Below are 23828 nucleotides of genomic sequence, written 5' to 3'. Positions count from 1 at the left end.
ATTTTCTTAAGAATTACTGAGCTTCAAAATTGTAGTTGTTATTTAAAATTGATATAGGCTTTATTAAGAAAATTCAGTTCATAAGAGTGAAGCATGTGATTCTGAAACCATCCATTGGATAATTTTAATAACTGAATTTTACACTCTAGAGTTAGAACCTAGTTGGTTAAATTGAAGTTAGGACAGAAATTATTATATATTGTTATCAAAATGGTGAGATCATAATTTTCTAAAACATCAGATTGGCTTCAATTAATTAAAATAATTAAATATTTTTTGTAGAATCATGACTTTATCCTGACCTATATTATTTAAACAAATCACTTGTGCTGTTTTATCTTGAGATATCTACTAGAAGAGTTTAGAAAACCTGATCAATGGAGTATTTAGTTGTAGTCAGTTTACAATTGTCTATCCTCTACCTGTTAACTCTTTCTTGTTTGAAAAGAATGTGAGTCGAGCTACTTTGGCTCCTAGTTGCCATCTGTTCAGGGTCTATTTAGTGGCAGTCTGTGTCTTTTTTTTTTTTTTTTTTGAGACAGAATCTTGCTTTGTCACCCAGGCTGGAGTGCAGTGGCATGATCTCTGCTCACTGCCAACTTCCGCCTCCTGGGTTCAGGCAATTCTCCTGCCTCAGCCTCCCGAGTAACTGGGATTACAGGCACCTGCCACCACACCTGGCTAATTTTTGTATTTTTAGTGGAGATGGGGTTTTGCCATGCTGGCCAGGCTGGTCTTGAACTCCTGACCTCAGGTAACCCACCTGCCTTAGCCTCCCAAAGTATTGGGATTACAGGCGTCAGCCACCTTGCCCAGCCCAATCTGTGTCTTTTTTTTCTTTTTTTTTTTTTTTTGAGACAAAGTCTCGCTCTTGTCATCTAGGCTGGAGTGTGGTGGCATGACCTTGGCTCACTGCGCCCTTCGATTCCTGGGTTCAAGTGATTCTCCTGCCTCAGCCTCCCGAGTAGCTAGGATTACAGGCACCTGCCACCAGGCCTCGCTAATTTTTGTATTTTTAGTAGAGACGGGGTTTCACCACGTTGGCCAGGCTGGTCTCAAACTCCTGACCTCAGGTGATCCACCCGCCTCGGCCTCCCAAAGTGCTGGGATTATAGGCATAAGCCACTGTGCCCAGCCCAGTCTGTGTCTTTCTAACCAAGTCTACCAATTTACTTATACCAGCCTCACATTTATGCAGTTGTTATAAACTGGCGACAGATAGGTGGAAGAAATACTGTATTTGCAACTGATAACATGACCAAGTTATAGCACCATAATTTGTAACTGTCAATTATAATTTTGGGATTCTGATTTTTATAATTTTTTTTCTATTATTATTTTACAGGTAAACCTGAAGAGGCCATGTCCTTTCTGGAATGACATCAGCCAGTGTGGAAGAAGGGACTGTGCTGTCAAACCATGTCAATCTGTAAGAACCATGTATACATTTAAAAACTGTTACATGTTTTTTCATTCATTATAACTTTTTGTTTTGTTTTATTTAAGAATGTTTTTTTGAAAAAATAGAGATGAGGTTTCACTATGTTGCCCAGGTTGGTCTTGAATTTCTGGGCTCAAACAATCCATCTGCCTTAGCCTCCCAGAGTGCTGGGATTACAGGTGTGAGCCACTGCACCCGGCCCATTACAACTTTTTAAAGGCAGCCAATAAAACTAAAATAATCGTGCAGTCCTTAGTTTAAATATAACATTCAATATTTATATGTTAAAAACCCAAACTTATAAAACCTATTTTGAATTACACTGCCTTCATAATAATAGAATTAACATTTTGTGGTTAATATAATCCTTTGACTTATTAGGGAGATTGATAATAATTCTTTTGGCCTGATATTTGATTTTCCTCTTACATCTTTTCTGAACCAAGTTATATATATAGCATAATAAAATGAAAGTAATCGAAGTATAAACAAAATTCCCCCCCTCTTTTTTTGGGTGTGTTTTTGCCTTGGATTTCCTGGGGTGTGAGTGGACAAAACACCTGGTTTTACTTAGGAATTTTTGGTGCATTAAAATTTGAAGTATCCTACTGTGAAAATAGAGTTTTAAAAATATTTTTGAATGTCAATTTATTCCCTTTTTAAGTACATCTTTTTATTTTACTTTTAAAATAAAGTTGACCTTTTTTTTTGACATGATGTCTCACCCTGTTGCCCAGGCTGGAGTGCAGTGGCATGATCTCAGGTCACTGCAACCTCCGCCTCCTGGGTTCAAGCGATTCTCCTGCCCCAGCCTCCCAAGTAGCTGGGATTACAGGTGTGTGCCACCACGCCCAGCTAATTTTGTATTTTTAGTGGAGATGGGGTTTCTCCATGTTGGTCCATGCTGGTGAGGCTGGTCTTGAACTGGTAACCTCAGGTGATCTGCCTGCCTCAGCCTCCCAAAGTGCTGGGATTACAGGTGTCAGCCACCATGCCCAGCTTCGATTCCTTTTTAATGCTGAATAACATTCCACTGTATGCCTATACTATGTTTTGTTTATATAGTCACCTGTTGATGGACTTTTGGGTTATTTCTACCTTTTTGCTACTGTGAATAATGCTGCTATGCACAAATATTTATTTGAGTCCCTACTTTAGTTTTTTGGGGTATATACTTAGAAGTAGAATTGCTGGATCATGTGTTAGTTCCGTTTGTTTTTTTCTGAGGATCTGCCATACTGTCTTCAACACTGGCTGTACCGTTTTACATTCCTACCAGCAATGTACAAGAGTTCCAGTTTCGAAAGATATTCAGAGAAGGACTGTGTGGTAGATAGAGCTCCCTCTCCCCTCTCCCCTCTCCCCTCTCCCCTCCCCCCTCCCCCCTCTCCCCTCTCCCCTCTTTCCACGGTCTCCCTCTGATGCCGAGCCGAAGCTGGACGGTACTGCTGCCATCTCAGCTCACTGCAACCTCCCTGCCCGATTCTCCTGCCTCAGCCTGCCGAGTGCCTGCGATTGCAGGCGTGCGCCGCCACGCCTGACTGGTTTTCGTATTTTTTTGGTGGAGACAGGGTTTCGATGTGTCGGCTGGGCTGGTCTCCAGCTCCTAACCGCGAGTGATCCGCCAGCCTCGGCCTCCCAAGGTGCCAGGATTGCAGACGGAGTCTCGTTAACTCAGTGCTCAATGGCGCCCAGGCTGGAGTGCAGTGGCGTGATCTCGGCTCGCTACAACCACCTCCCAGCCGCCTGCCTTGGCCTCCCTAAGTGCCGAGATTGCAGCCTCTGCCTGGCAGCCACCCCGTCTGGGAAGTGAGGAGCGTCTCCGCCTGACTGCCCATCGTCTGGGATGTGAGGAGCCCCTCTGCCTGGCTGCCCAGTCTGGAAAGTGAGGAGCGTCTCTGCCCGGCCGCCATCCCATCTAGGAAGTGAGGAGCGCCTCTTCCCGGCCGCCATCACATCTGGGAAGTGAGGAGCGTCTCTGCCCGGCCGCCCATCGTCTGAGATGTGGGGAGCACCTCTGCCCTGCCGCCCCGTCCGGGATGTGAGGAGTGTCTCTGCCCGGCCGCCCTGTCTGAGAAGTGAGGAGACCCTCTGCCTGGCAACCGCCCCGTCTGAGAAGTGAGGAGCCCCTCCGCCCGGCAGCCACCCCGTCTGAGAAGTGAGGAGCGTCCTCCCTCCTCGTCTGGGAGGGAGGTGGGGGGGTCAGCCCCCCGCCCGGCCAGCCGCCCCGTCCGGGAGGTGAGGGGCACCTCTGCCCGGCCGCCCCTACCGGGAAGTGAGGAGCCCCTCTGCCCGGCCAGCCGCCTCGTCCGGGAGGGAGGTGGGGGGGTCAGCCCCCTGCCTGGCCAGCCGCCCCGTCCGGGAGGCGAGGGGTGCCTCTGCTCGGCCGCCCCTACTGGGAAGTGAGGAGCCCCTCTGCCCGGCCAGCCGCCCCATCCGGGAGGGAGGTGGGGGGGTCAGCCCCCCTCCCGGCCAGCCGCCCCATCCGGGAGGGAGGTGGGGGGGTCAGCCCCCCGCCCGGCCAGCCGCCCCGTCCGGGAGGGAGGTGGGGGGATCAGCCCCCCGCCTGGCCAGCCGCCCCGTCAGGGAGGGAGGTGGGGGGATCAGCCCCCTGCCCGGCCAGCCGCCCTGTCCAGGAGGTGGGGGGGGCGCCTCTGCCCGGCCGCCCCTACTGGGAAGTGAGGAGCCCCTCTGCCCGGCCAGCCGCTCTGTCTGGGAGGGAGGTGGGGGGGTCAGCCCCCGGCCCGGCCAGCCGCCCCATCCGGGAGGTGAGGGGCGCCTCTGCCCGGCCGCCCCTTCTGGGAAGTGAGGAGCCCCTCTGCCCGGCTAGCCGCCCCGTCCGGGAGGGAGGTGGGGGGGTCAGCCCCCCGCCCGGCCAGCCGCCCCGTCCGGGAGGGAGGTGGGGGGGTCAGCCCCCCGCCCGGCCAGCCGCCCCGTCCGGGAGGGAGGTGGGGGGGTCAGCCCCCCGCCCGGCCAGCCGCCCCGTCCGGGAGGGAGGTGGGGGGTCAGCCCCCCGCCCGGCCAGCCGCCCCGTCCGGGAGGGAGGTGGGGGGTCAGCCCCCCGCCCGGCCAGCCGCCCCGTCCGGGAGGGAGGTGGGGGGGGTCAGCCCCCCGCCCGGCCAGCCGCCCCGTCCGGGAGGGAGGTGGGGGGGTCAGCCCCCCGCCCGGCCAGCCGCCCCGTCCGGGAGGGAGGTGGGGGGGTCAGCCCCCCGCCCGGCCAGCCGCCCCGTCTGGGAGGGAGGTGGGGGGGTCAGCCCCCCGCCCGGCCAGCCGCCCTGTCCGGGAGGTGAGGGGCGCCTCTGCCCGGCCGCCCCTACCGGGAAGTGAGGAGCCCCTCTGCCCGGCCAGCCGCCCTGTCCGGGAGGGAGTTGGGGGGGGTCAGCCCCCCGCCCGGCCAGCCGCCCCGTCCGGGAGGTGAGGGGCGCTTCTGCCCGGCCGCCCCTACTGGGAAGTGAGGAGCTCCTCTGCCCGGCCACCACCCCATCTGGGAGGTGTACTCAACAGCTCATTGAGAACGGGCCATGAAGACAATGGCGGTTTTGTGGAATAGAAAGGGGGGAAAGGTGGGGAAAAGATTGAGAAATCGGATGGTTGCTGTGTCTGTGTAGAAAGAGGTAGACATGGGAGACTTTTCATTTTGTTCTGTACTAAGAAAAATTCTTCTGCCTTGGGATCCTGTTGATCTGTGACCTTACCCCCAACCCTGTGCTCTCTGAAACATGTGCTGTATCCACTCAGGGTTGAATGGATTAAGGGCGGTGCAAGATGTGCTTTGTTAAACAGATGCTTGAAGGCAGCATGTTCGTTAAGAGTCATCCCCACTCCTTAATCTCAAGTACCCAGGGACACAAACACTGCGGAAGGCCGCAGGGTCCTCTGCCTAGGAAAACCAGAGAACTTTGTTCACTTGTTTATCTGCTGACCTTCCCTCCACTATTGTCCTGTGACCCTGCCAAATCCCCCTCTGCGAGAAACACCCAAGAATGATCAATAAAAAAGAAAAAAAAAAAAAATGAACAATACAAAAAAAAAAAAAAAAAAAAAAGAGTTCCAGTTTCTTCACATTCTTGATAATACTTTTACTTTCTATTCTTTTGGATAATAGTTATCCTCATAGGTGTGAAGTGGTATTGTGGTTTTGGGTGGTTTAATTTTACATATGTAAATATTGTTACACAGACTTATCTAGCATGTGGAATTAAGGCCAATGTCATATACTATTTATGGGCATTTTACCATGAGAATGAGAAGCATGTTTTTTGTTACATTAATCCTCATATAGATACAACTTATTGAAAATTAAAGGATTAATTTATGAAACACTTTTTTACTATTAAAGCATGAGCATATCATTAAAGTGATATTAACAGTGTAAACATTTTGTATTCTAAGTTTTGCATTTCTAATTTAGTAATAGAAAAAATTAGTTGGGGACATTTATCAATATCCTAATTATATGAATTAGTAAAAATGCTGAAATATGGTAGATGCTTAATAAAGGTGTTTAATTATACTTGTTCATTAAATGAGCTTTTTATTAATATTAGAAAATACAAATACTTTACAGTTATTGCAAAGTCAAATCTCATCTTGAGATACCAATTATTTCTGATTATTATTGATGAAGTGTAGAACTAGGGGACGCCATTTGGAAAAGAAGATTGGAGGGAGCAGAAACCCTGAAAATACTGTAGCATAAAATAATAGCTTATTGATTCCATCAGTTGACAGACTGATGAATGAGATGTATTTCATTGTAAATCCAAGAGAAAACAACCAATTTTAGCATTTGAGAAATGTTAAATATATATTTATTGTTTGATTTGAATGTATTGAAGTGCTATAAAAGAATCAGGTGGAAGTTATCAATTTGCACTGAAAAATTGAGTCAGGATCCAGTAATTTTAAGCTTCTGCAGAGCTGGGAAGAAGTGAAAGGCAGAATGCCTTTCATGCCAATACTTTGTTTTTTTTTTTTTGTTTGTGTTTTTTGCTTGTTTTTGAGACAGGGTCTCACTCTGTTGCCCAGGCTGGAGTGCAGTGGCATGATCTTGGCTCACTGCAACCTCTGCCTCCTGGGCCTAAGCAGTCCTCTCACCTCAGCCTCCTGAATACCAGGGACTACAGGCGGACTACAGGCACACATCATGCCCAGCTAATTTTTTGTATTTTTGGTAGAGACAGGGTTTCACCATGTTGTCCACTGTGGTCTTTAACTCCTGAGCTCAGATGATCCACCCACCTTGGCATCCCAAAGTGCTGGGATTATGGGCATAAGCCGCTGTACCTGGCAGCAATACTTGTTTTTTTCCTGAACTGATGTTATGATGGAGAAAAGCTTTTTTCTTTAAAAGATCATTGGAAGGCCAGGCATGGTGGCTTATGCCTATAATCCCATCACTTTGGGAGGCCAAGGCAGGCAGATCACTTGAGGTCAGGAGTTTGAGGTCAGCTTGGCCAACATGGTGAAACCCTGTCTCTACTAAAAATACAAAAATGAGCTGGACATAGCAGGGTGCCACTCGGGAGGCTCAGGTACAAGAATCGTTTGAACCCAGGAGGCGGAGGTTGCAGTGAGCCGAGATCTGCCACTGCACTCCAGCCTGGGCAACACAGTGAGACCCTATCTGAAAAAAAAAATCATTGGAAGATATTTATCCATCTAAAAATATTCTTAGTTTATAAATACAGATAATGTTAGCTTAGCAGAGAAATGCCACGATTAGATCAGAGTTAGAATGTTAACTGGCAGTATTGTGGGGAGTGTGGAATAGCAGACGAGGAGATGGGGAAGAGACTGGTAAAGTAACATAAATGTGTTAGTCCATTTTGCATTGCTATGAGGGAACACCTGAGACTGGGTAATTTATAAAGAAAAGAGGTTTATTTGGCTCACAGTTCTGCAGGGGGAAGAAGCATGGTGCCAGCGTCTGCTTGGCTTCTGATGAGGCCTAAAGCTTACAATCATGGCGGAAGGCAAAAAGGGAGCTGTCATATCACATGGCAAGAGACAGCAAGAGAGCAGGGAGGTGCCAGGTATGGAGTGAACTAATAGATTAGTTCTAGATAATAGAACTTATTACTTCTAGATAATAGAACCAGTAGATTAATTCATTACCTCAGAGATGGCACCAAGCCGTTCATGAGGGATCTGTCTCCATGACCCAAACCCCTAGGTTCCAAGAACCTAGAATATCTGGCCATCACAGAAAACAAAAACAATTCTACTAAGGACCACTGGAGTAATAGCAAAAGGACACAGGTGTCAATATCAAGTCAGCACTCAGTGGATCTCCTAGTGGCCAAATACGGGACAATTTGAACGTCAAAAGGGATAATGGCTAAATGATTATTTTTACATCTCCTTGCTGTAATATACATAATGTATGCTCAGCAATCCATAGAATAATTTGTTCTTGAATTTTTATTTACTTTTAAGCAATCATATAAATACTACCTATTCCGTTAAAAAATCCAACTTCGATAATTTGTTTTATGAATTTTTCTCATAAATCACAGAAATTTAAGATATGTTTTAAGAAGATAGAATAAATGCCAACTAAAAACATATTTTTTTCTTTTTCAGGATGAAGTTCCTGATGGAATTAAATCTGCGAGCTACAAGGTGTGTACGTATACCTACTGATGTGTCCAGTATCTTAATGAAAAACTTGAAAAACCTGTTTCCCTTGTACCTACTGTCCCATTTATCTGCTTCCAATGGTGAAACCCCTTGAGAGGTATTAATGCTGAATGGCTCTCTTTCTTTTTGTTTGTTTTTGTTTAACATTTTATTTTTTATGTATTTTATTTTATTTATTTTTTTGAGATGGAGCAGTGGCGTGATCTCGGCTCACTGCAACCTCTGCCTCCCCGGTTCAAGCGATTCTCGTTTCAGCCTCCAGAGTAGCTGGAATTACAGGCACTCACCACCATGCCTGGCTAATTTTTATATTTTTAGTAGAGACGGGGTTTCACCATGTTGGCCAGGCTGGTCTCGGACTCCTGACCTCAGGTAATCTGCCCGCTTTGGCCTCCCAAAGTGCTGGGATTACAGGCGTGAGCCACCGCGTCCAGCCTGTTTAACATTTTATTATAGAAAGTATCAAAGATAAATAAAAATAGAGGAAAAAAATGTATCTGAAAGTCCATACTTTTTTCAGATTTCTTTTCTTTTTTTTTTTTTGAGACGGAGTTTTGCTCTTGTTGCCCAGGCTGGAGTGCAATGGCGCGATCTCGGCTTACTGCAACCTCTGCCTCCCGGATTCAAGCAATTCTCCTGCCTCAGCCTCCCTAGTAGCTGGGATTATAGGCATGCTCTACCACGCCCAACTAATTTTTTTATTTTTAGTAGAGACGGGGTTTCTCCATGTTGGTCAGGCTGGTCTCGAATTGCTGACCTCAGGTGATCCGCCTGCCTTGGCCTCCCAGAGTGCTGGGATTATAGGCGTGAGCCACCGTGTCTGGCCTGTTTAGCATTTTATTATAGAAAATATCAAAGATAAATAAAAATAGAGGAAAAAGTGTATCTGAAAGTCCATATGTTATTCAGATTTCTTTAATTTTTTTTTTTTTTTTTTTAAGATACAAGGTCTGGCTCTGTTGTCCAGGCTGGAGTGCAGTGTCATGATCATAGCTCACTGTAACCTTGAACTCCTGGGCTAAAGTGATTCTCTCCCCTCAGCTTTCCGAGTAGCTGAGAATGTAGGCAAATGCCTCCATGCATAGATAATTTTAAGAAAAAAATTCTGTAGAGATAGAGTCTTGCCATGTTGCCCAGGGTGGAAACTCCTGACCAAGTGATCCTCCTGCCTCAGCCTCCCAAAGTGCTGGGATTACAGGCATGAGCCTCCACACCAGGCCAGATTTCTTTAATTTTTACCTAATATCCTTTATCTGTTCTAGGATCCCACCCAAGACACCATGTTATATTTAGCAGTCATGTGTTCTTAGGCTTCTCTTAGGCGTAACAGTTTCCCAGTCTTTCTTTGTTTCTGATAAGGTGTTTTTGAGTAGTACTAGTCAGGTGCATTTTGTAGACTGTCCGTCACTGGGGATTTATCAGATTCAGATTCATTTTTTTGATATATATTATATATATAGGAGTTACTGTGTACTTACTATTGTGTTATACCAACATATAATCTCTGCCTTTCTCTTTTTCCTTGATGTTAAGATTGATCACTAGGTTCATTATACATTCATCTTAAAGCTCCCTAATAGCTTTTCACTGAAAAGTTTTAGCAGCCTTGATGATTATTACCTGGTTGCATTAGCCAAAGTGATTTTTTTTTAAAACATGAGATTATCTGTCTTCTCTGTTTAAAATCTTCCTTCGTGCCCATTTCTCCTGAGAAAAGGCCAAAGCCCCTATAAAGCAACAAGAAGTAAATAGAGTGACCATATGCCAGGGTTTGTCTGGAACAGAACTGGTTTATACCTGTTGTCCTGACATCCTTTCTGATTTATCATTTTTTCTGAGTTTCTTGGTTTTAAATAAAATATTATTAACAGTTGCATTAAAATAGGTTGGGATGGAATTGGTAGACAAATACTTTTTTTTTTTGGGGGGGGTAGATAGGGGGTTCCACCATGTTGCCCAGGCTGGTCTTGAACTCCTGGGCTCAAGCTGTTCACCCACCTCGGCCTCTCAAAGGGTTGGGATTACAGGTGTGAGCCACGACACTCAGCCAAATACTTTGTATTTCCATCTTCCTCTGTTGTCTTCTCTCTTATTTGATATGTGTATGCTAAATAGAGTTCTGACTTTAATACAAAGATGACCAACAAGAACGTATCCTTCTTCTGATTTTCTAGATGCAAAGAAACTAAATCTTTGTCTCAAGCACAGTATACTAGGTGCTTGCTGAAAAATAATTACACTCAGACACAAATGACTAGGGACAGCTGCCTCCTTACAGCCTTGGGAAGCACGGGGAAGGTGTTGCACACTGCTGCCCCTCTTGGTCTCTTGGACTTAGTAGCCATTTGTGCTGTGGCCTGTATCATACCCGCAATATTCCTAAGCTGCCAGTCTGCCTTTTGACTAGTTAATGGGAAACCTGTGAAATTACATGGTAAATAAATAGAAACCGAGCAATCCTACATAGAGAGAATAGTCTTGCTGTAGTAGTTTTATCCTTTATTGATAAATTGATAACTGTGTAGTTATTTTATGGTTTGGTAATGCTCTTTTTATTTTGCAATGAATCCTTTTGGCTGAAATAAAAAGGAAAAAGGAAGTGCATGTTTTATGAAAAGTAAAATATTGAATTTCCATTTCTCCTGATAGTTCATCATGATATGTAACTTGCACAAAAGATCATCATTCACTATTCCTAAAGGCCATAAAAATAACACTGGCCATATGAAAATCAAAACACAGAAATCTGCTGATAAAGCCTCAGTGTCTACTTTGCAACAAATTTGTAAAAAATGTCAGCTTTTAAAGGTTTAGCAAGGATGGACATGGTAGTTCATGCTTACAATCCCAGCACTTTGGGAGGGTGAGGCGGGAGGATCACTTGAGCCCAGGAGTTCGAGACCAGCCTGGGCAACATGGTGAAACCCCGTGTCTACAAAAAATACAGTTGTGGTGGCACATGCCTGTTCTCAAAATAGCAAAACCCCATCTCTACAAAAATTAGCCAGCCATGATGATGTGTGCCTGTAGTCCCAGCTGCCCAAGTGGCTGAGGTGGGAGGATCCCTTGAGTCTGGGAGGTCGAGGCTACAGAGAGCTGTGATTTCACCACTGTACTCCAGCCTGGGAGACAGAGTGAGACCCTGTCTCAAAAAAAAAGGGGGTTTAGCAAATTGCAATTATTACTACTTATTTTAAGAAGACTGTGTCTAAAGATAACAGTTTAACATGTGCAGCTGCAGAGAGTACATTTACATATCATTCTGTGATATGTGACTTTTCATTTAGACTAAATAACTTTTAAATTAATTTTTCCCATTATTTTATTATGAAAAATTAAAAATATAGCAGAGTTAAAGGAATTTTCCCTTGAACATTCTTATACCTGTAACCTAGATTCCACCACCTTTTTTTTTTTTTGAGATGGAGTTTTGCTCTTGTTGTCCACAGTCTGGAGTGCAATGGCGCGATCTTGGCTCACTGCAACCTCTGCCTCCCGGGTTCAAGCAATTCTCCTGCCTCAGCCTCCCGAGTAGCTGGGATTACAGGCATGCACCACCACGCCCAGCTAATTTTGTATTTTAGTAGAGACGGGGTTTCACCATTTTGGCCAAGCTGGTCTCAAACTCCTGACCTCAGGTGATCCACCTGCCTCGGCCTCCCAGAATGCTGGGATTACAGGTGTGAGCCACAGTGCCCGGCCTAGATTCCACCATTTTAATAAACTCACTTTATCACATATCTGTTCATCTGTCCATCCTTGTAGCCATCCATTAGAACATCTTATTTTTCGGATGCATTTCAAAGTAAATTGCCGGCATCAGTATACCTCCTCCTAAATAAGTCATTAGCTAGATGGATCTACGTAAGTAGAAGTATATCATCAACTAGAGTCCAATATTTGTTTATATGTGCTTTTAATAAAAGTATTACCATACAATGAAATGTGCAAGTCTTAAGTGTGCATTTGCTGAATGTTGACAAATGCATATACCTGTGTAACCTAGGCTTCTGTTAAGAGATAGAATGTTAGCATTATCCTGAAAAGTTTCCTCATACCCATTCCATTCAAACGACACTCCTTCTTCAGAGGCAACCACTGTTTTGAACATTTTCCATCACAGATTCTAAACTAATTTTGCTCATTTTTAATTCCATGTTTTCTTGTACACACACAGAGTCAAAGAATGAATTAATAGCTTTTCACTTGGTTCCAGTGGCAGAAGAACTTTGCACATAGTTAAATGGTGTCATTATCAACTATTTCAAATAGAAAATAATTTCATTTAACAAATTGCTTGAGGCTGGGCACATAGTGGCTCATGCCTGTGTAATCCCAGTGCTTTTGGAGGCCACCATGTGAGGATTGCTTGAGGCCTGGAGTTCAAGACCGGTCTGGGCAACATAGTGAGACCCCATCTCTACAAATAAAAACTAAAAAAAATTAGCCAAGTATGGTGGTGCATGCCCATAGTCCTAGCTCCTCAGGAGGTTGAGACAGGAGGAGGCTGAGCCCAAATGTCCAGGTTACAGTGACCTATGATTATGTCACTGCACTCCAGCTTGGGAGACAGAGAAAAAATAATTGTTCGATTTATTTCATTTAATCCATGGACTGAAAGTAAAACTTTTGGAAGTTCATTCTGTTGAAGGAAAACATTTATCACTATTGTGAATGATAGTATAAATTCAGTTAAAGCTCAAAATTGAAGATAAAATATTTGTTTGTGGTAGTACACATATAAATTTTTATAAAAGCAATGTTCTGGGTAAAAACCAGTGTCCTTAATAAATCAAGAAATCTATGAAACAAATGCATTTGTAATAAAAATATACAAATAATTCATAATTGTGTCCACACAAGCTGTGATATTTTACCAGTTAAGATAGAAGCGGTAATAAGCTGAGTGTGTGGCATGCACCTGTAGTCCTCGCTACTCAGGAGGCTGAGGTGGGAGGGTTGCTTGAGTCCTGGAGGTAGAGATTGCAATGAGCCAAGTCTGTGCCACTGCACTTAAGCCTGGGTGACAGAACCAGATCCTGTTTCAAAAAAAAAGGAGTAATTGTTAAAATTAGTGTGTGATTTATATACATACTAAGTTATGATTGTGAAATTTTTGAGATGAAGCTGATGCTGAAAAAATTTACTTTGGTATAGTTTTAGTATGATAGTACTTACTTTGCTGTCTATTATCAATCAGATTTTATAAATGTTTTGAGGCTTCGAAGAACTAATTTGTAAAACAACCCAAGAGCTTCTCAGTAGTATTGATCAGTTTTTAATAAATGAACACTCTAAGTTTTTATTGCAATTTGTTCTAAATCAGTGAAAAATAAGTATCAATGAATGGAATGCATAAAGAAGAAACAAAGTTTAGCTGTTAAGATTTAGCAAATTGCAATTATGGCAAAATGGCTAGATGTGGTGGCTCATGCCTGTAATCCCAGCACTTTTGGAGGCCGAGGCAGACAGACTGCTTGAGACCAGGAGTTCAAGACCAGCCTGGGCAACGTGGTGAAACCCTGTATCTAAAAAAAATTTTAAAAATTAGCCATACATGGTAGTGTGCACCTGTAGTCCTAGCTACTCAGGAGACTGAGAGGGGAAGATTGCTTGAGCCTGGGAGGTTGAGGCTGGAGTGAGCTGTGGTCATGCCATTGCACTTCAGCCTGGGCGACAGAGCGAGACCCTTTCTCAAAGAAAAAAAAAATCATTATAACAAAGCTTGTAAACAAAGGCTTTTAAATTTATACCTACAAAAAGTAGAGAGAAATCAAATACATTAAATTAGGAAAGTCCAAATGGTGTTTAATATGATTCAGAAATTATATTCTGAAATGTTATAATGTGTTTGGGAGTACCTCCATTTGTGGCAAGAATATCCTCTTGATAGAACTCTGCTTTGAATTGCATACATTTATATTCTGATCTGAGATGTAATGAAATTGAGGATTACAATTTCATAGTATCTAAGTTTGACCAACTTTTTTTGTTTGTTTTTTGTTTGTTTGTTTGTTTTTTGGTCAGAGACAGGGTCTGTTTCTGTTGCCCAGGCTGGAATGCAGTGGTAAGATTATAGTTCAGTGTAACCTCGAACTCCTGGGCTCAAGCAATCCTGCCACCTCAACCTCCTGAGTAGCTAGTATTATAGGCACATGCCACCATGTCCAGCTAATTAAAATTTTTTTTTGTAGAGATGGGGTCTTGCTGTGTTACCCAGGCTGGTCTTTAACTCCAGGCCCCAAGCAAACTTTCCACTTTGGCCTTCCAAAGTGCTGGGATTTCAGGCATGAGCCACCCCACCCGGGCTTTAAATTTGTCAAAACATTTAAAATAATGAAAAAATAGAGACAACTTATTTGATGTTTTGTCTTAAAATATTTATTGTATAAATGTACTTTAGGGGCAAAAGAATAGAACTTGTGAAAATATTTGGGCTAAAGTATTTCCACATATTTACCTAAAGAGAGAATGTTTTTTCTTTTTTTTTTGAGACGGAGTCTCACTCTGTCGCCCAGGCTGGAGCGCAGTGGCGTGATCTCGGCTCACTGCAAGCTCTGCCTCTTGGGTTCACTCTATTCTCCTGCCTCAGCCTCCCGAGTAGCTGGGCTACAGGTGCCTGCCACCACGCCCTGCTAATTTTTTGTATTTTTAGTAAAGACAGGGTTTCACCATGTTGGCCAGCCTGGTCTCAAACTCCTGACTTCAGGTGATCCTCCTGCCTCGGCCTCCCACAGTGCTGGGATTATAGGCGTGAGCCACCGTACCTGGCCTGATTATGGGCAATTTTATGAAAAACTAAAAGCAATAAGAACATATTGGAAAAAAAAAATAAAAAGAGCTTCAGATAACTTCTAAATTTTAAACAAGTTTTAAAAATGCAATAAGTTATCTATTTATTCCCTTTTTCATTTTAGTATTCTGAAGAAGCCAATAATCTCATTGAAGAATGTGAACAAGCTGAACGACTTGGAGCAGTGGATGAATCTCTGAGGTTTGATTTTATTTTTCACCAGTATTTCATGTTTCTTTATGTTACATATTAACTTAAAAATAATAATGTTATTTTTTTTCTTTGTTTGAAGTGAGGAAACACAGAAGGCTGTTCTTCAGTGGACCAAGCATGATGATTCTTCAGATAACTTCTGTGAAGCTGATGGTATAATATTTTTGATAGTATGCATTGTGTTTAAAATTATACCTAAGAAAAAAATTTTTTTAAATTATTTTAATCTGGGCATGGTGGTGTACCTGTAGTCCCAGCTTATCTGGAGGCTGAGGCAGGAGAATCATTGGAGCCCAGGTATTTGAATCCAGACTGGGCAACATAGTAAGACCCATCTCAGAAAAAAGTTATTAAAGAAAAAAACTCAGTTTCTAACAGTTTGGCGGTTCTTCAAAAACCTAAACGTAGAATTACCATATGACATAACAGTTCCTTTTCTAGGTATATACTCAAAAAAATTAAAGACAGGGACTCAAACAGATGGCAAAGCAATGTTCATTATAGCCAAAAGGTGGTAACAACCCAATTGTCCAGCACTGTTTGAATGGATAAACAAAATGTGGTATATAAAACACACAATGGAATACTATTCAGCCAGAAAAAGGAATGAAGTTCTGGTACATACTACAACACAGATGGATCTTGACAACATGCTAAGTGAAATAGGTCAGGCAGCAAAGGACAAGTATAAATGATTTCACTTATATGAAATGTAAACAATAGGCAAATTCATGGAGACAGAAAGTAGATTAAAGATTATCAGAGGTTGGGGTGGGTAGGCGTTATTGCTAAAAGGTTACAGAGTTTCTGTTTGAGGTGCTGGAAAAGTTCTGGCAACAGATAGTGGTGATGGTTTCACAACACTGTGAATATAATGAATCCCACTGAATTGTATACTTAAATGTGCTTAAACTGTAAATTTTATTATATCAATTTTATTACAGTTAAAAAAACTCAGTTTCTAGAAAAAATGTACCTCTTAAGTTTTGCAGTTCTATGTAGCTAATGGTTTATATAATTTTGTATATACATTTTGTATAAATAGCTAAAATTTAGGGATTACAAAAATCTGCTTCAGTTACATTGCTGTTGGATTGTTATGTATATTCCTTAATGATGGTCCGTGTTGCTTTTGGAGAAGTGAATATTGAACCGTTAGTCGAGTCTGTGATGTCTGAAGTTAAGCCAGAGTGCTGCTGCTGTTAAAAGCTAGGAGCCCCAGATTCATTAAAACTCTGATCATGGCACAGTGGTTCATGCCTGTAATCCCAGCTACTCAGGAGGCTGAGGCAGGAGAATCACTTGAACCCAGGAGGCAGAGGTTGCAGTGAGCTGAGATTGTGCCATTGCACTCCAACCTGGTGACAGAGCGAGACTCCGTCTCAAAAAAACAAAAAACCAAAAAAAACCTCTGATCAAGATGTATAGATTTTCCAATTCTTCCTTTTTCTAGTATTTCCTTTTTCTAAGTTGAATTGTTAGCCTCTTAATTCACTAAAAAAAATAAATCAAATTGAGTCTTGGTATTCTTCTGTGGCTCTTTTCTAGTGGACTAACGCTCTTTCAAAAATTAGTGAAAACGGGCCTGGCTTGTTGGCTTATGCCTATAATCCCAGCACTTTGGGAGGCCAAGGAGGGAAGATTGCTGAGCCTAGCCTGGGCAACATGGCAAAACTCTGTCTCTACAAACAATACAAAAATTAGCCAGGCCTGGTGGTGTGTGCCAGTAGTCCCAGCTACTCGGGGAGTGGGAGGATTGCTTGATCCAGGGGGTTGAGGCTGGAGTGAGCTCTGATTGCACCACTGTACTCCAAGCCTAGGACAGAGTGAGACCCTTTCTCAAAACAACACCAACAAAAAATTAGTGAAAACAGTGATATAAATTCTTTTAATTATAAGCCAAAGATGCAGCCTACAATCTCCATAAAAGAGAAAGTATTTTTAATTTTGTGGCTTCTTTTTGGGGAAAATTGCTTTCCTTAATGGAAACCGTAGCCATGTTTTGGTATATACTTAGTTATAATTCCTTATTTCCAATTCTAAAATCTGGAAACTCTGAAAACTGAACATTTCTCCCCCTGCGTTTAGCAGAGGCTCATTTAGTGTGAGTATTCATATGTTTCACTGTAGAAATATTTACGTGTTTGAATAAAGATTGCTCCCCCAGGTCCAGCTGGAGTAATATGCGATATATGTTGCATGTACTGTATTACCTTTGTAAAATCTGGAAAGTTCATTCCAGCCGAGACACGCATGGTCCCAGGCATGTTGGATGAGGGGTATAGACCTATATCAAGATTTGGACTAGTGAAGGAAGGGGATAAGATGTTCTCCCAACTCCCTTATTTTGCCATCTTTTCTACAAGGATTTTTTTTTTACCTTAAATATTGTTGTGAGATAAAACTAAATTTATAGTATGCAGCTATAATTTTTTTTAGTCCTCCACTGTTAGAAAAAGGATGGTAATATTTTAACCTTCATTAACATCCTTTTGTGACTACAATGTGCAGCACCAGGTGAGAATCAGTGATTCATTTCTTATATGGTAGAGTTTGGTGAATCACTTGCCCATTTGTATTAGTGTCTTCTGTTAAAAAAAGCTGAATATTTTAAAGAAAGCTTTAGCAGGAATAAATAATGGATGTAAATGGTACGTGAAATATAGAAAGTATTTTTAAAATCCTAATTGGAAATTTGAGCTTTTGTCAAAAACAGGTTCTATTCAGTGATAGAAAACAGCATATCATATAGGTTTTGCAGAACGCATGTTTTCTGCTTCTAGGGCTGGATATTGGCATCTTCCTATAAGGGCCAAATGGGCTCTTAAATGTCTTTTCTTAGATTTTACAAAACATGTTTGACTAGTTTTCTATGAAAAGCTTCAGGTTCTATTCAGTGATAGGAACCAGCGGATCATAACAATTCTTGGCACAAATATAATTATAGTAATATTTAATATAATTATGGTATTACTTTAAATATAATTGTGTAATTATTATAATTATAGTATAATTATAAGATTTGTAATATAATTATATTAATATAGTAATATTTATTTTTTATAAGCTTGAAGAAGAATGAAGTATTTATAATAAGTAGAATTATGAAGCAACAAATGTTTATCTCTAGGTAGAATATTTAAACATTTAATCATTTCTTGGTGGTTAGTTTTCTCAAAGTCCTGGATACTGACCATTGTTTATGTATTTTATTTTATTTCATTTTTATTTTTATTTTTTTTCCGAGGCAGAGTTTCACTCTTGTTGCCCAGGTTGGAGTGCAATGGTGCGATCTCAGCTCACTGTAACCTCTGTCTCCTGGGTTCAAGCGATTCTCCTGCCTCAGCCTCCCGAGTAGCTGGGATTACAGGCATGCACCACCATGCCCGGCTAATTTTGTATTTTTAGTAGAGATGGGGTTTCTCCATGTTGGTCAGGCTGGTCTCGAACTCCTGACTTCATGTGATCCACCCGCCTCAGCCTCCCAAAGTTCTGGGATTACAGGCGTGAGCCACCACGCCTGGCCTGCTGTTTATATATTTTAAACATCAGGGTTTAAAAAATGAATTTATTATAATTTATATGTGGCAGTTGCCTTTAGTATTAATTGAAACGAACAGTTGTCCATTCCTGAACTAGATGATTCCATGCTAATTTGTTTTTTAAGTCCTTATATTTTGTTTTTCTAGTTATTTTAATTGCCACTTCTGCATTGAACTCTGCTATTTTAAGATGCCGTCATTGTACTGCTTCTAGAAGCAACTTTCCCCCTAATTTATGCTTCTAATATACTCTGAATTGGAGTAAAAAATAACCAAGCTTAGGGTTTTTTTGTTTGTTTGTTTTTGTGTTTGTTTTTTAATAATAAAAATAGGTATAGTTGAGAGCTTGATGGACTCTAAGCACTTTTGTGCTCATATTTTTGTTATTGACTTTGGTTGCATTGAGACCATTTTTGTCCACTTTTTCATTCTTCGTTGGCTCATACTGTTAAGCTTTATATATGAATAAAGTATTATTATAGTACCAAATAATTTCCCAAAGCCACTGGAGGACTATGGCCCATCTTTTTTTGAGACACAGTCTCACTGTGTTGCCCAGGCTGGAGTGCCGTGGTGCAATCACGGCTCACTGCAGCCTGGACCTCCTGGGCTCAAGTGACTTTCCCACCTCAGCCTCCTGGGTAGCTGGGACCACAGGCACGTGCCATGATGCCTGGCTAATTTTTGTATTTTTTATTGATGCCTGGTGTTTCACCAGGTTGCCTGTGAATTTTAGAATCACTCCTGGGCTCAAGCAGTCTGCCCCAGGCCTCCCAAAATGCTGGGATTACAGGCATGAACCATCGTGCCCACCCTGGGACCGACCATCTTTTTTGTTTTGAAGTTATAACACATTATAAATGATAAATAAGTAACAGGGTCTGGATTCTAGCCTGGGTGTTCTGGCTCCAGAGCCCATGCTCTGACTGTTCTGTGATGTTGGATGTTTAGGTTGCTTCCAATTTTCCCTTTTATAAATAATGTTGACACAGAATCATGCTGCATTGTAACTTTTGCTTTTGGCCAGATTGGTAGCAGATCCTGCTGGTGGTCACCTAAGAAGAAAGTATTTGGTAACACGCAGTGTACGATACTAACACTCCTTCATTTACTGTAGTTATTGATGAACTGCTGTGGTTAATGTGGAGGGAAATGTATGTTATATTCTTTGTCTGAATAGCTTATGATAATTGAATTACCATGTTTCTTTGATTCTAAAATTCACATATTCCTATTTTTACAATTCCTAAATCATAATGTTTTTGTAGCCAGCGTGTACAATTAATGTGGCTGTGTGTGTTTCTCTCTCTTTTCCTTCCTTTCTTTTCTGAGACGGAGTCTCGCTCTGTCACCCAAGCTGGAGCACAGTGGTGCAATCTCGGCTCACTGCAACCTCCGCCTCCCGGATTCAAGTGATTCTCCTGTTGCAGCCTCTCGAGTTGCTGGGACTACAGGCGCCTGCCACCACGCCCGGCTAATTTTTGTATTTTTAGTAGAGACAGGGTTTCACCATGTTGGCCAGGCTGGATTTGAACTCCTGACCTCAAGTGATCCGCCCACCTTGGCCTCCCAAAGTGCTGGGATTACAGGTGTGAGGCACCACACCCGGCCTCCTTCCTTTGTTTCTCCTGAAAAGTTGTTTTAAAATTCCTGACACATTGTTATATTTGTGGTGCGTTAGAATCAATGGAATACAGTCTTGTGTAGTAGCTTTTTAAGGTAACTGAGGATAAGAAAGGTTTAATAAGACATTTTATTTTACAGACATTCAGTCCCCTGAAGCTGAATATGTAGATTTGCTTCTTAATCCTGAGCGCTACACTGGTTACAAGGGACCAGATGCTTGGAAAATATGGAATGTCATCTACGAAGAAAACTGTTTTAAGTATGTGTCATTTTCATTTAGAAAAATTCTATAAGATGTGGTGATTTCTCTTTATAAACAAAATCATAATGATTTAAAATTAAAAATCAAATTCACTTTGTTAAAAGATGTATTTGTACAAAGAAACATGACTATTCATTAATCCAGTTTCCTTCTGGGGAAATATATAGACGTGAGTTTCCACAAATTTTTCCTTTTTGTTTTGAAGAGTTAGAGGAGTATTAGACCTTTATGGGAGTATTGTAGGCCCTTGACAAATGTTCCTTGAGTAGATTATAAGATCTCATTTTATAGTTAAGGTAACCTAGAGCTGGAGAGGTTTACTTCATTTCCCAAGATCACACAGTGGCAGTGTAGAGAAAAGAATATACAACTCTTAATTCTCTTTTTGGTGCTCTGTACACCCTTGTCTGTGGCTTTAATTATTTTACAGTTAAATTGATTTCAGAGAACAATTATAATAGGTATCATTTTTGAGCACTCACTGTATTCTAGGCATTGTGGTAAGTATGTTATATACATTTTCTTCTTTAGTCCTTGCAATAACCCTGTGTTGCAGTCATCACTGTATTATAGACAGAGAAACTGAGACTTAAGGAGAGGTTAAATGATTTGTTTAGTGTCAAAGATCTAGTAAGTGAAAGAGCCCGCTTTGTACGGGGTAACCATTAGGCTGGAGGCAGTTGCTGATCACTGGGTGTCTGAGAAATGCTTCAGGTTACTCACACGTAAGCCTTGAGGTGCTAAACTTTGTACTTACTGGTTTTTGGGAACAATGTATGTGCGAGCACATTATGCTGTCTTAGAGATGGAGAGAGTTCTGGGAAAGTCTTTGGAGTTCCCAAATATGGGGATAATATTATATATTTCACTTTTTATAAGTCAAATATAAGTATGAGATCAGTAATTGTGCTTACACCAATAAAATGTCAGACTGTGGTTTTTTTTTTGACTTGAAGAATTTCTCTAGTTTGGAAAGTAGAGAGTTTTTATTAATTACTTATTTCTGCCATGTATTTTATTTAAATTATCTTGACTATTATTAGAAATGTTTGATTTACTGACTTAAAGATTTACTTTAAAGGTTTTTTTTTTTTTTTTTTTGAGATGAAGTCTCACTCTGTTGCCCAGGCTGCAGTGACGTCACCTCTGCTCACCGCAACCTCTGCCTCCCAGGTTCAAGCGATTCTCCTGCCTCAGCCTCCTGAATAGCTGGGACTACAGGCACGCGCCACCACACCCGGCTCATTTTTGTATTTTTAGGGGAGACGGGGTTTCACCATGTTGGCCAGGCTGTTCTTGAACTCCTGACCTCAGGTGCTCCACCCACCTCAGCCTCCCAAAGTGCTGGGATTACCCGGGTGAGCCACCACGCCCAAAGTGCTCGGATTACAGGCATGAGCCACCACGCCCGGCCCTGTTGTTGTTATTTTTAATGTGAATTAAGAATGGGAGGCCAAGGCGGGCGGATCACGAGGTCAGGAGATTGAGACCATCTTCACTAACGCGGTGAAACCCCGTCTCTACTAAAAATACAAAAAATTAGCCGGGTGTAGTGGTGGGCACCTGTAGTCCCAGCTACTCGAGAGGCTGAGGCAGGAGAATGGCGTGAACCCGGGAGGCGGAGCTTGCAGTGAGCCCAGATTGCACCACTGCACTCCAGCCTGGGTGACAGAGTGAGACTCCATCTCAAAAAAAAAGAATGACTCCGTCTCAAAGAAAAATAATAAAAGAATCCATGAAGCATTTGTTAGATTTGTATTACTTTTGTAGTCATTTTCTTACTAATTTGTGTCCTGATTCCCATAATTTCTAACAATATAAACAATGTATAAAGGGCTAAGTTAATTATATTGTGTATTTTAAAATATAGCTTACATATTCTGTTCTCAAAATGTCTCCAGTTTTGCAAATTTTTAAAATAGATGTTAAAACAATCCCTATAGTTTACTATTAATACTAACGCATATTTATTTTGGGATTTAAAAGCACTTTAATGACATAGTAACTCTCCAGAAAATTTCTGTTTTTTCCTACTGAACAAACAACTTTTATTTAAATTGTAACAAACTTAGCCACAGGGCAAATTGATGTGTCTAAAGATTACCTAAGTGGAAAATAATCTACACTATTTTTTTTCCATTTTTAAATTTTAATGCTTATTTTGAATATTTTTTGCTTATTTGTCTTTCATTTACGGGTACACTTTGTGCCATACACACACACATATACATAGATATGTCTATATAATATATATAAAAACATAGTAGTGACTCCGAGAGAAGAGCTTGGCTGATATTTTCTCTTCTTTTGTTTGAAGAAGTGATTAGGAAATGGCCTGCTGGCCGCCACAATGGGAAAAGATCAGGAACTATTATCACTACAACAAATAGCCACCCTCCCTTAAAGCAATTAGAGGAAATTTATAATCTCAATAAAACAATTTGATTTTGGATATTAAGCAGTTTTCTGAGATAATATCACTTAAATATAACATGATTGGTAACATATTTATGTTGATATTTTTAATTCTTTTTACTTCTAGGCCACAGACAATTAAAAGACCTTTAAATCCTTTGGCTTCTGGTCAAGGTAAATTACTTATTTGGGTTGTTATATTATTTCTCAGCCAGGGAACTTTAATTCAAAGGAAGGGGAAGGCAAGATAAATGACAGTAACAGTTGAAGTCATATAATCCACAGTCCTGTTTCCATAGAGTTATGCCTCACGCTTGCAGAGATTGGTGCTTAAATTATTTGTACTTCAGTAAAAAGTATTTTTTTTTTTTTTTGAGATGGAGTCTCGCTCTGTCACCCAGGCTGGAGAGCAGTGGCGCGACTTTGGCTCACTGCAAACTTCGCCTCCTGGGTTCACGCCATTCTTCTGCCTCAGCCTCCTCAGTAGCTGGGACTACAGGCGCCCGCCACAACGCCCAGCTAATTTTTTTGTATTTTTAGTAGAGATGAGGTTTCACCGTGTTAGCCAGGATGGTCTCGATCTCCTGACCTCATGATCCACCCGCCTCGGCCTCCGAAAGTGCTGGGATTTCAGGTGTGAGCCACTGCCCCTGGCCAGTAAAAAGTATTTTTATAATGAAGTTCCTGGTATTAGATTATCAAAAAATAAAGATTAGGATATATATTTATTGTATATATTTTTGCAGACATAGTAAAATGTCAGTTTTTTAATACCACAGATAAATAAATATCCCAAACTCTCAAATTTTTTCTAAAACTTGAAATTATTGCAAATATTGGGCATTTGATTTCAACTTTACATGTCTTTATATCTTAATAACATTTTTAATATTC

The 23828-nt window shown here is 41.6% G+C and overlaps 1 protein-coding gene across 2 annotated transcripts in view; it reads left to right on the top strand.

Moving 5' to 3' along the window:
- ERO1A (endoplasmic reticulum oxidoreductase 1 alpha) overlaps nt 1–23828 on the top strand; it is a 59010-nt gene that overhangs the window by 12008 nt on the left and 23174 nt on the right. For both annotated transcript variants that reach the window (XM_063792912.1, XM_509950.8), the window contains exons 3-8: nt 1346–1429; nt 8027–8065; nt 15001–15077; nt 15169–15242; nt 20396–20516; nt 23062–23108. In XM_063792912.1, coding sequence (XP_063648982.1) covers nt 1346–1429; nt 8027–8065; nt 15001–15077; nt 15169–15242; nt 20396–20516; nt 23062–23108 — 442 coding nt within the window. The remainder of the gene's footprint in view (nt 1–1345; nt 1430–8026; nt 8066–15000; nt 15078–15168; nt 15243–20395; nt 20517–23061; nt 23109–23828) is intronic.

The sequence above is a fragment of the Pan troglodytes genome, chromosome 15 (assembly GCF_028858775.2).
Source record: "Pan troglodytes isolate AG18354 chromosome 15, NHGRI_mPanTro3-v2.0_pri, whole genome shotgun sequence".
Lineage (NCBI taxonomy): Eukaryota > Metazoa > Chordata > Mammalia > Primates > Hominidae > Pan > Pan troglodytes.
Note: the sequence above shows the minus strand (reverse complement) of the source record. Positions and strands in the feature narration are given on the sequence as shown.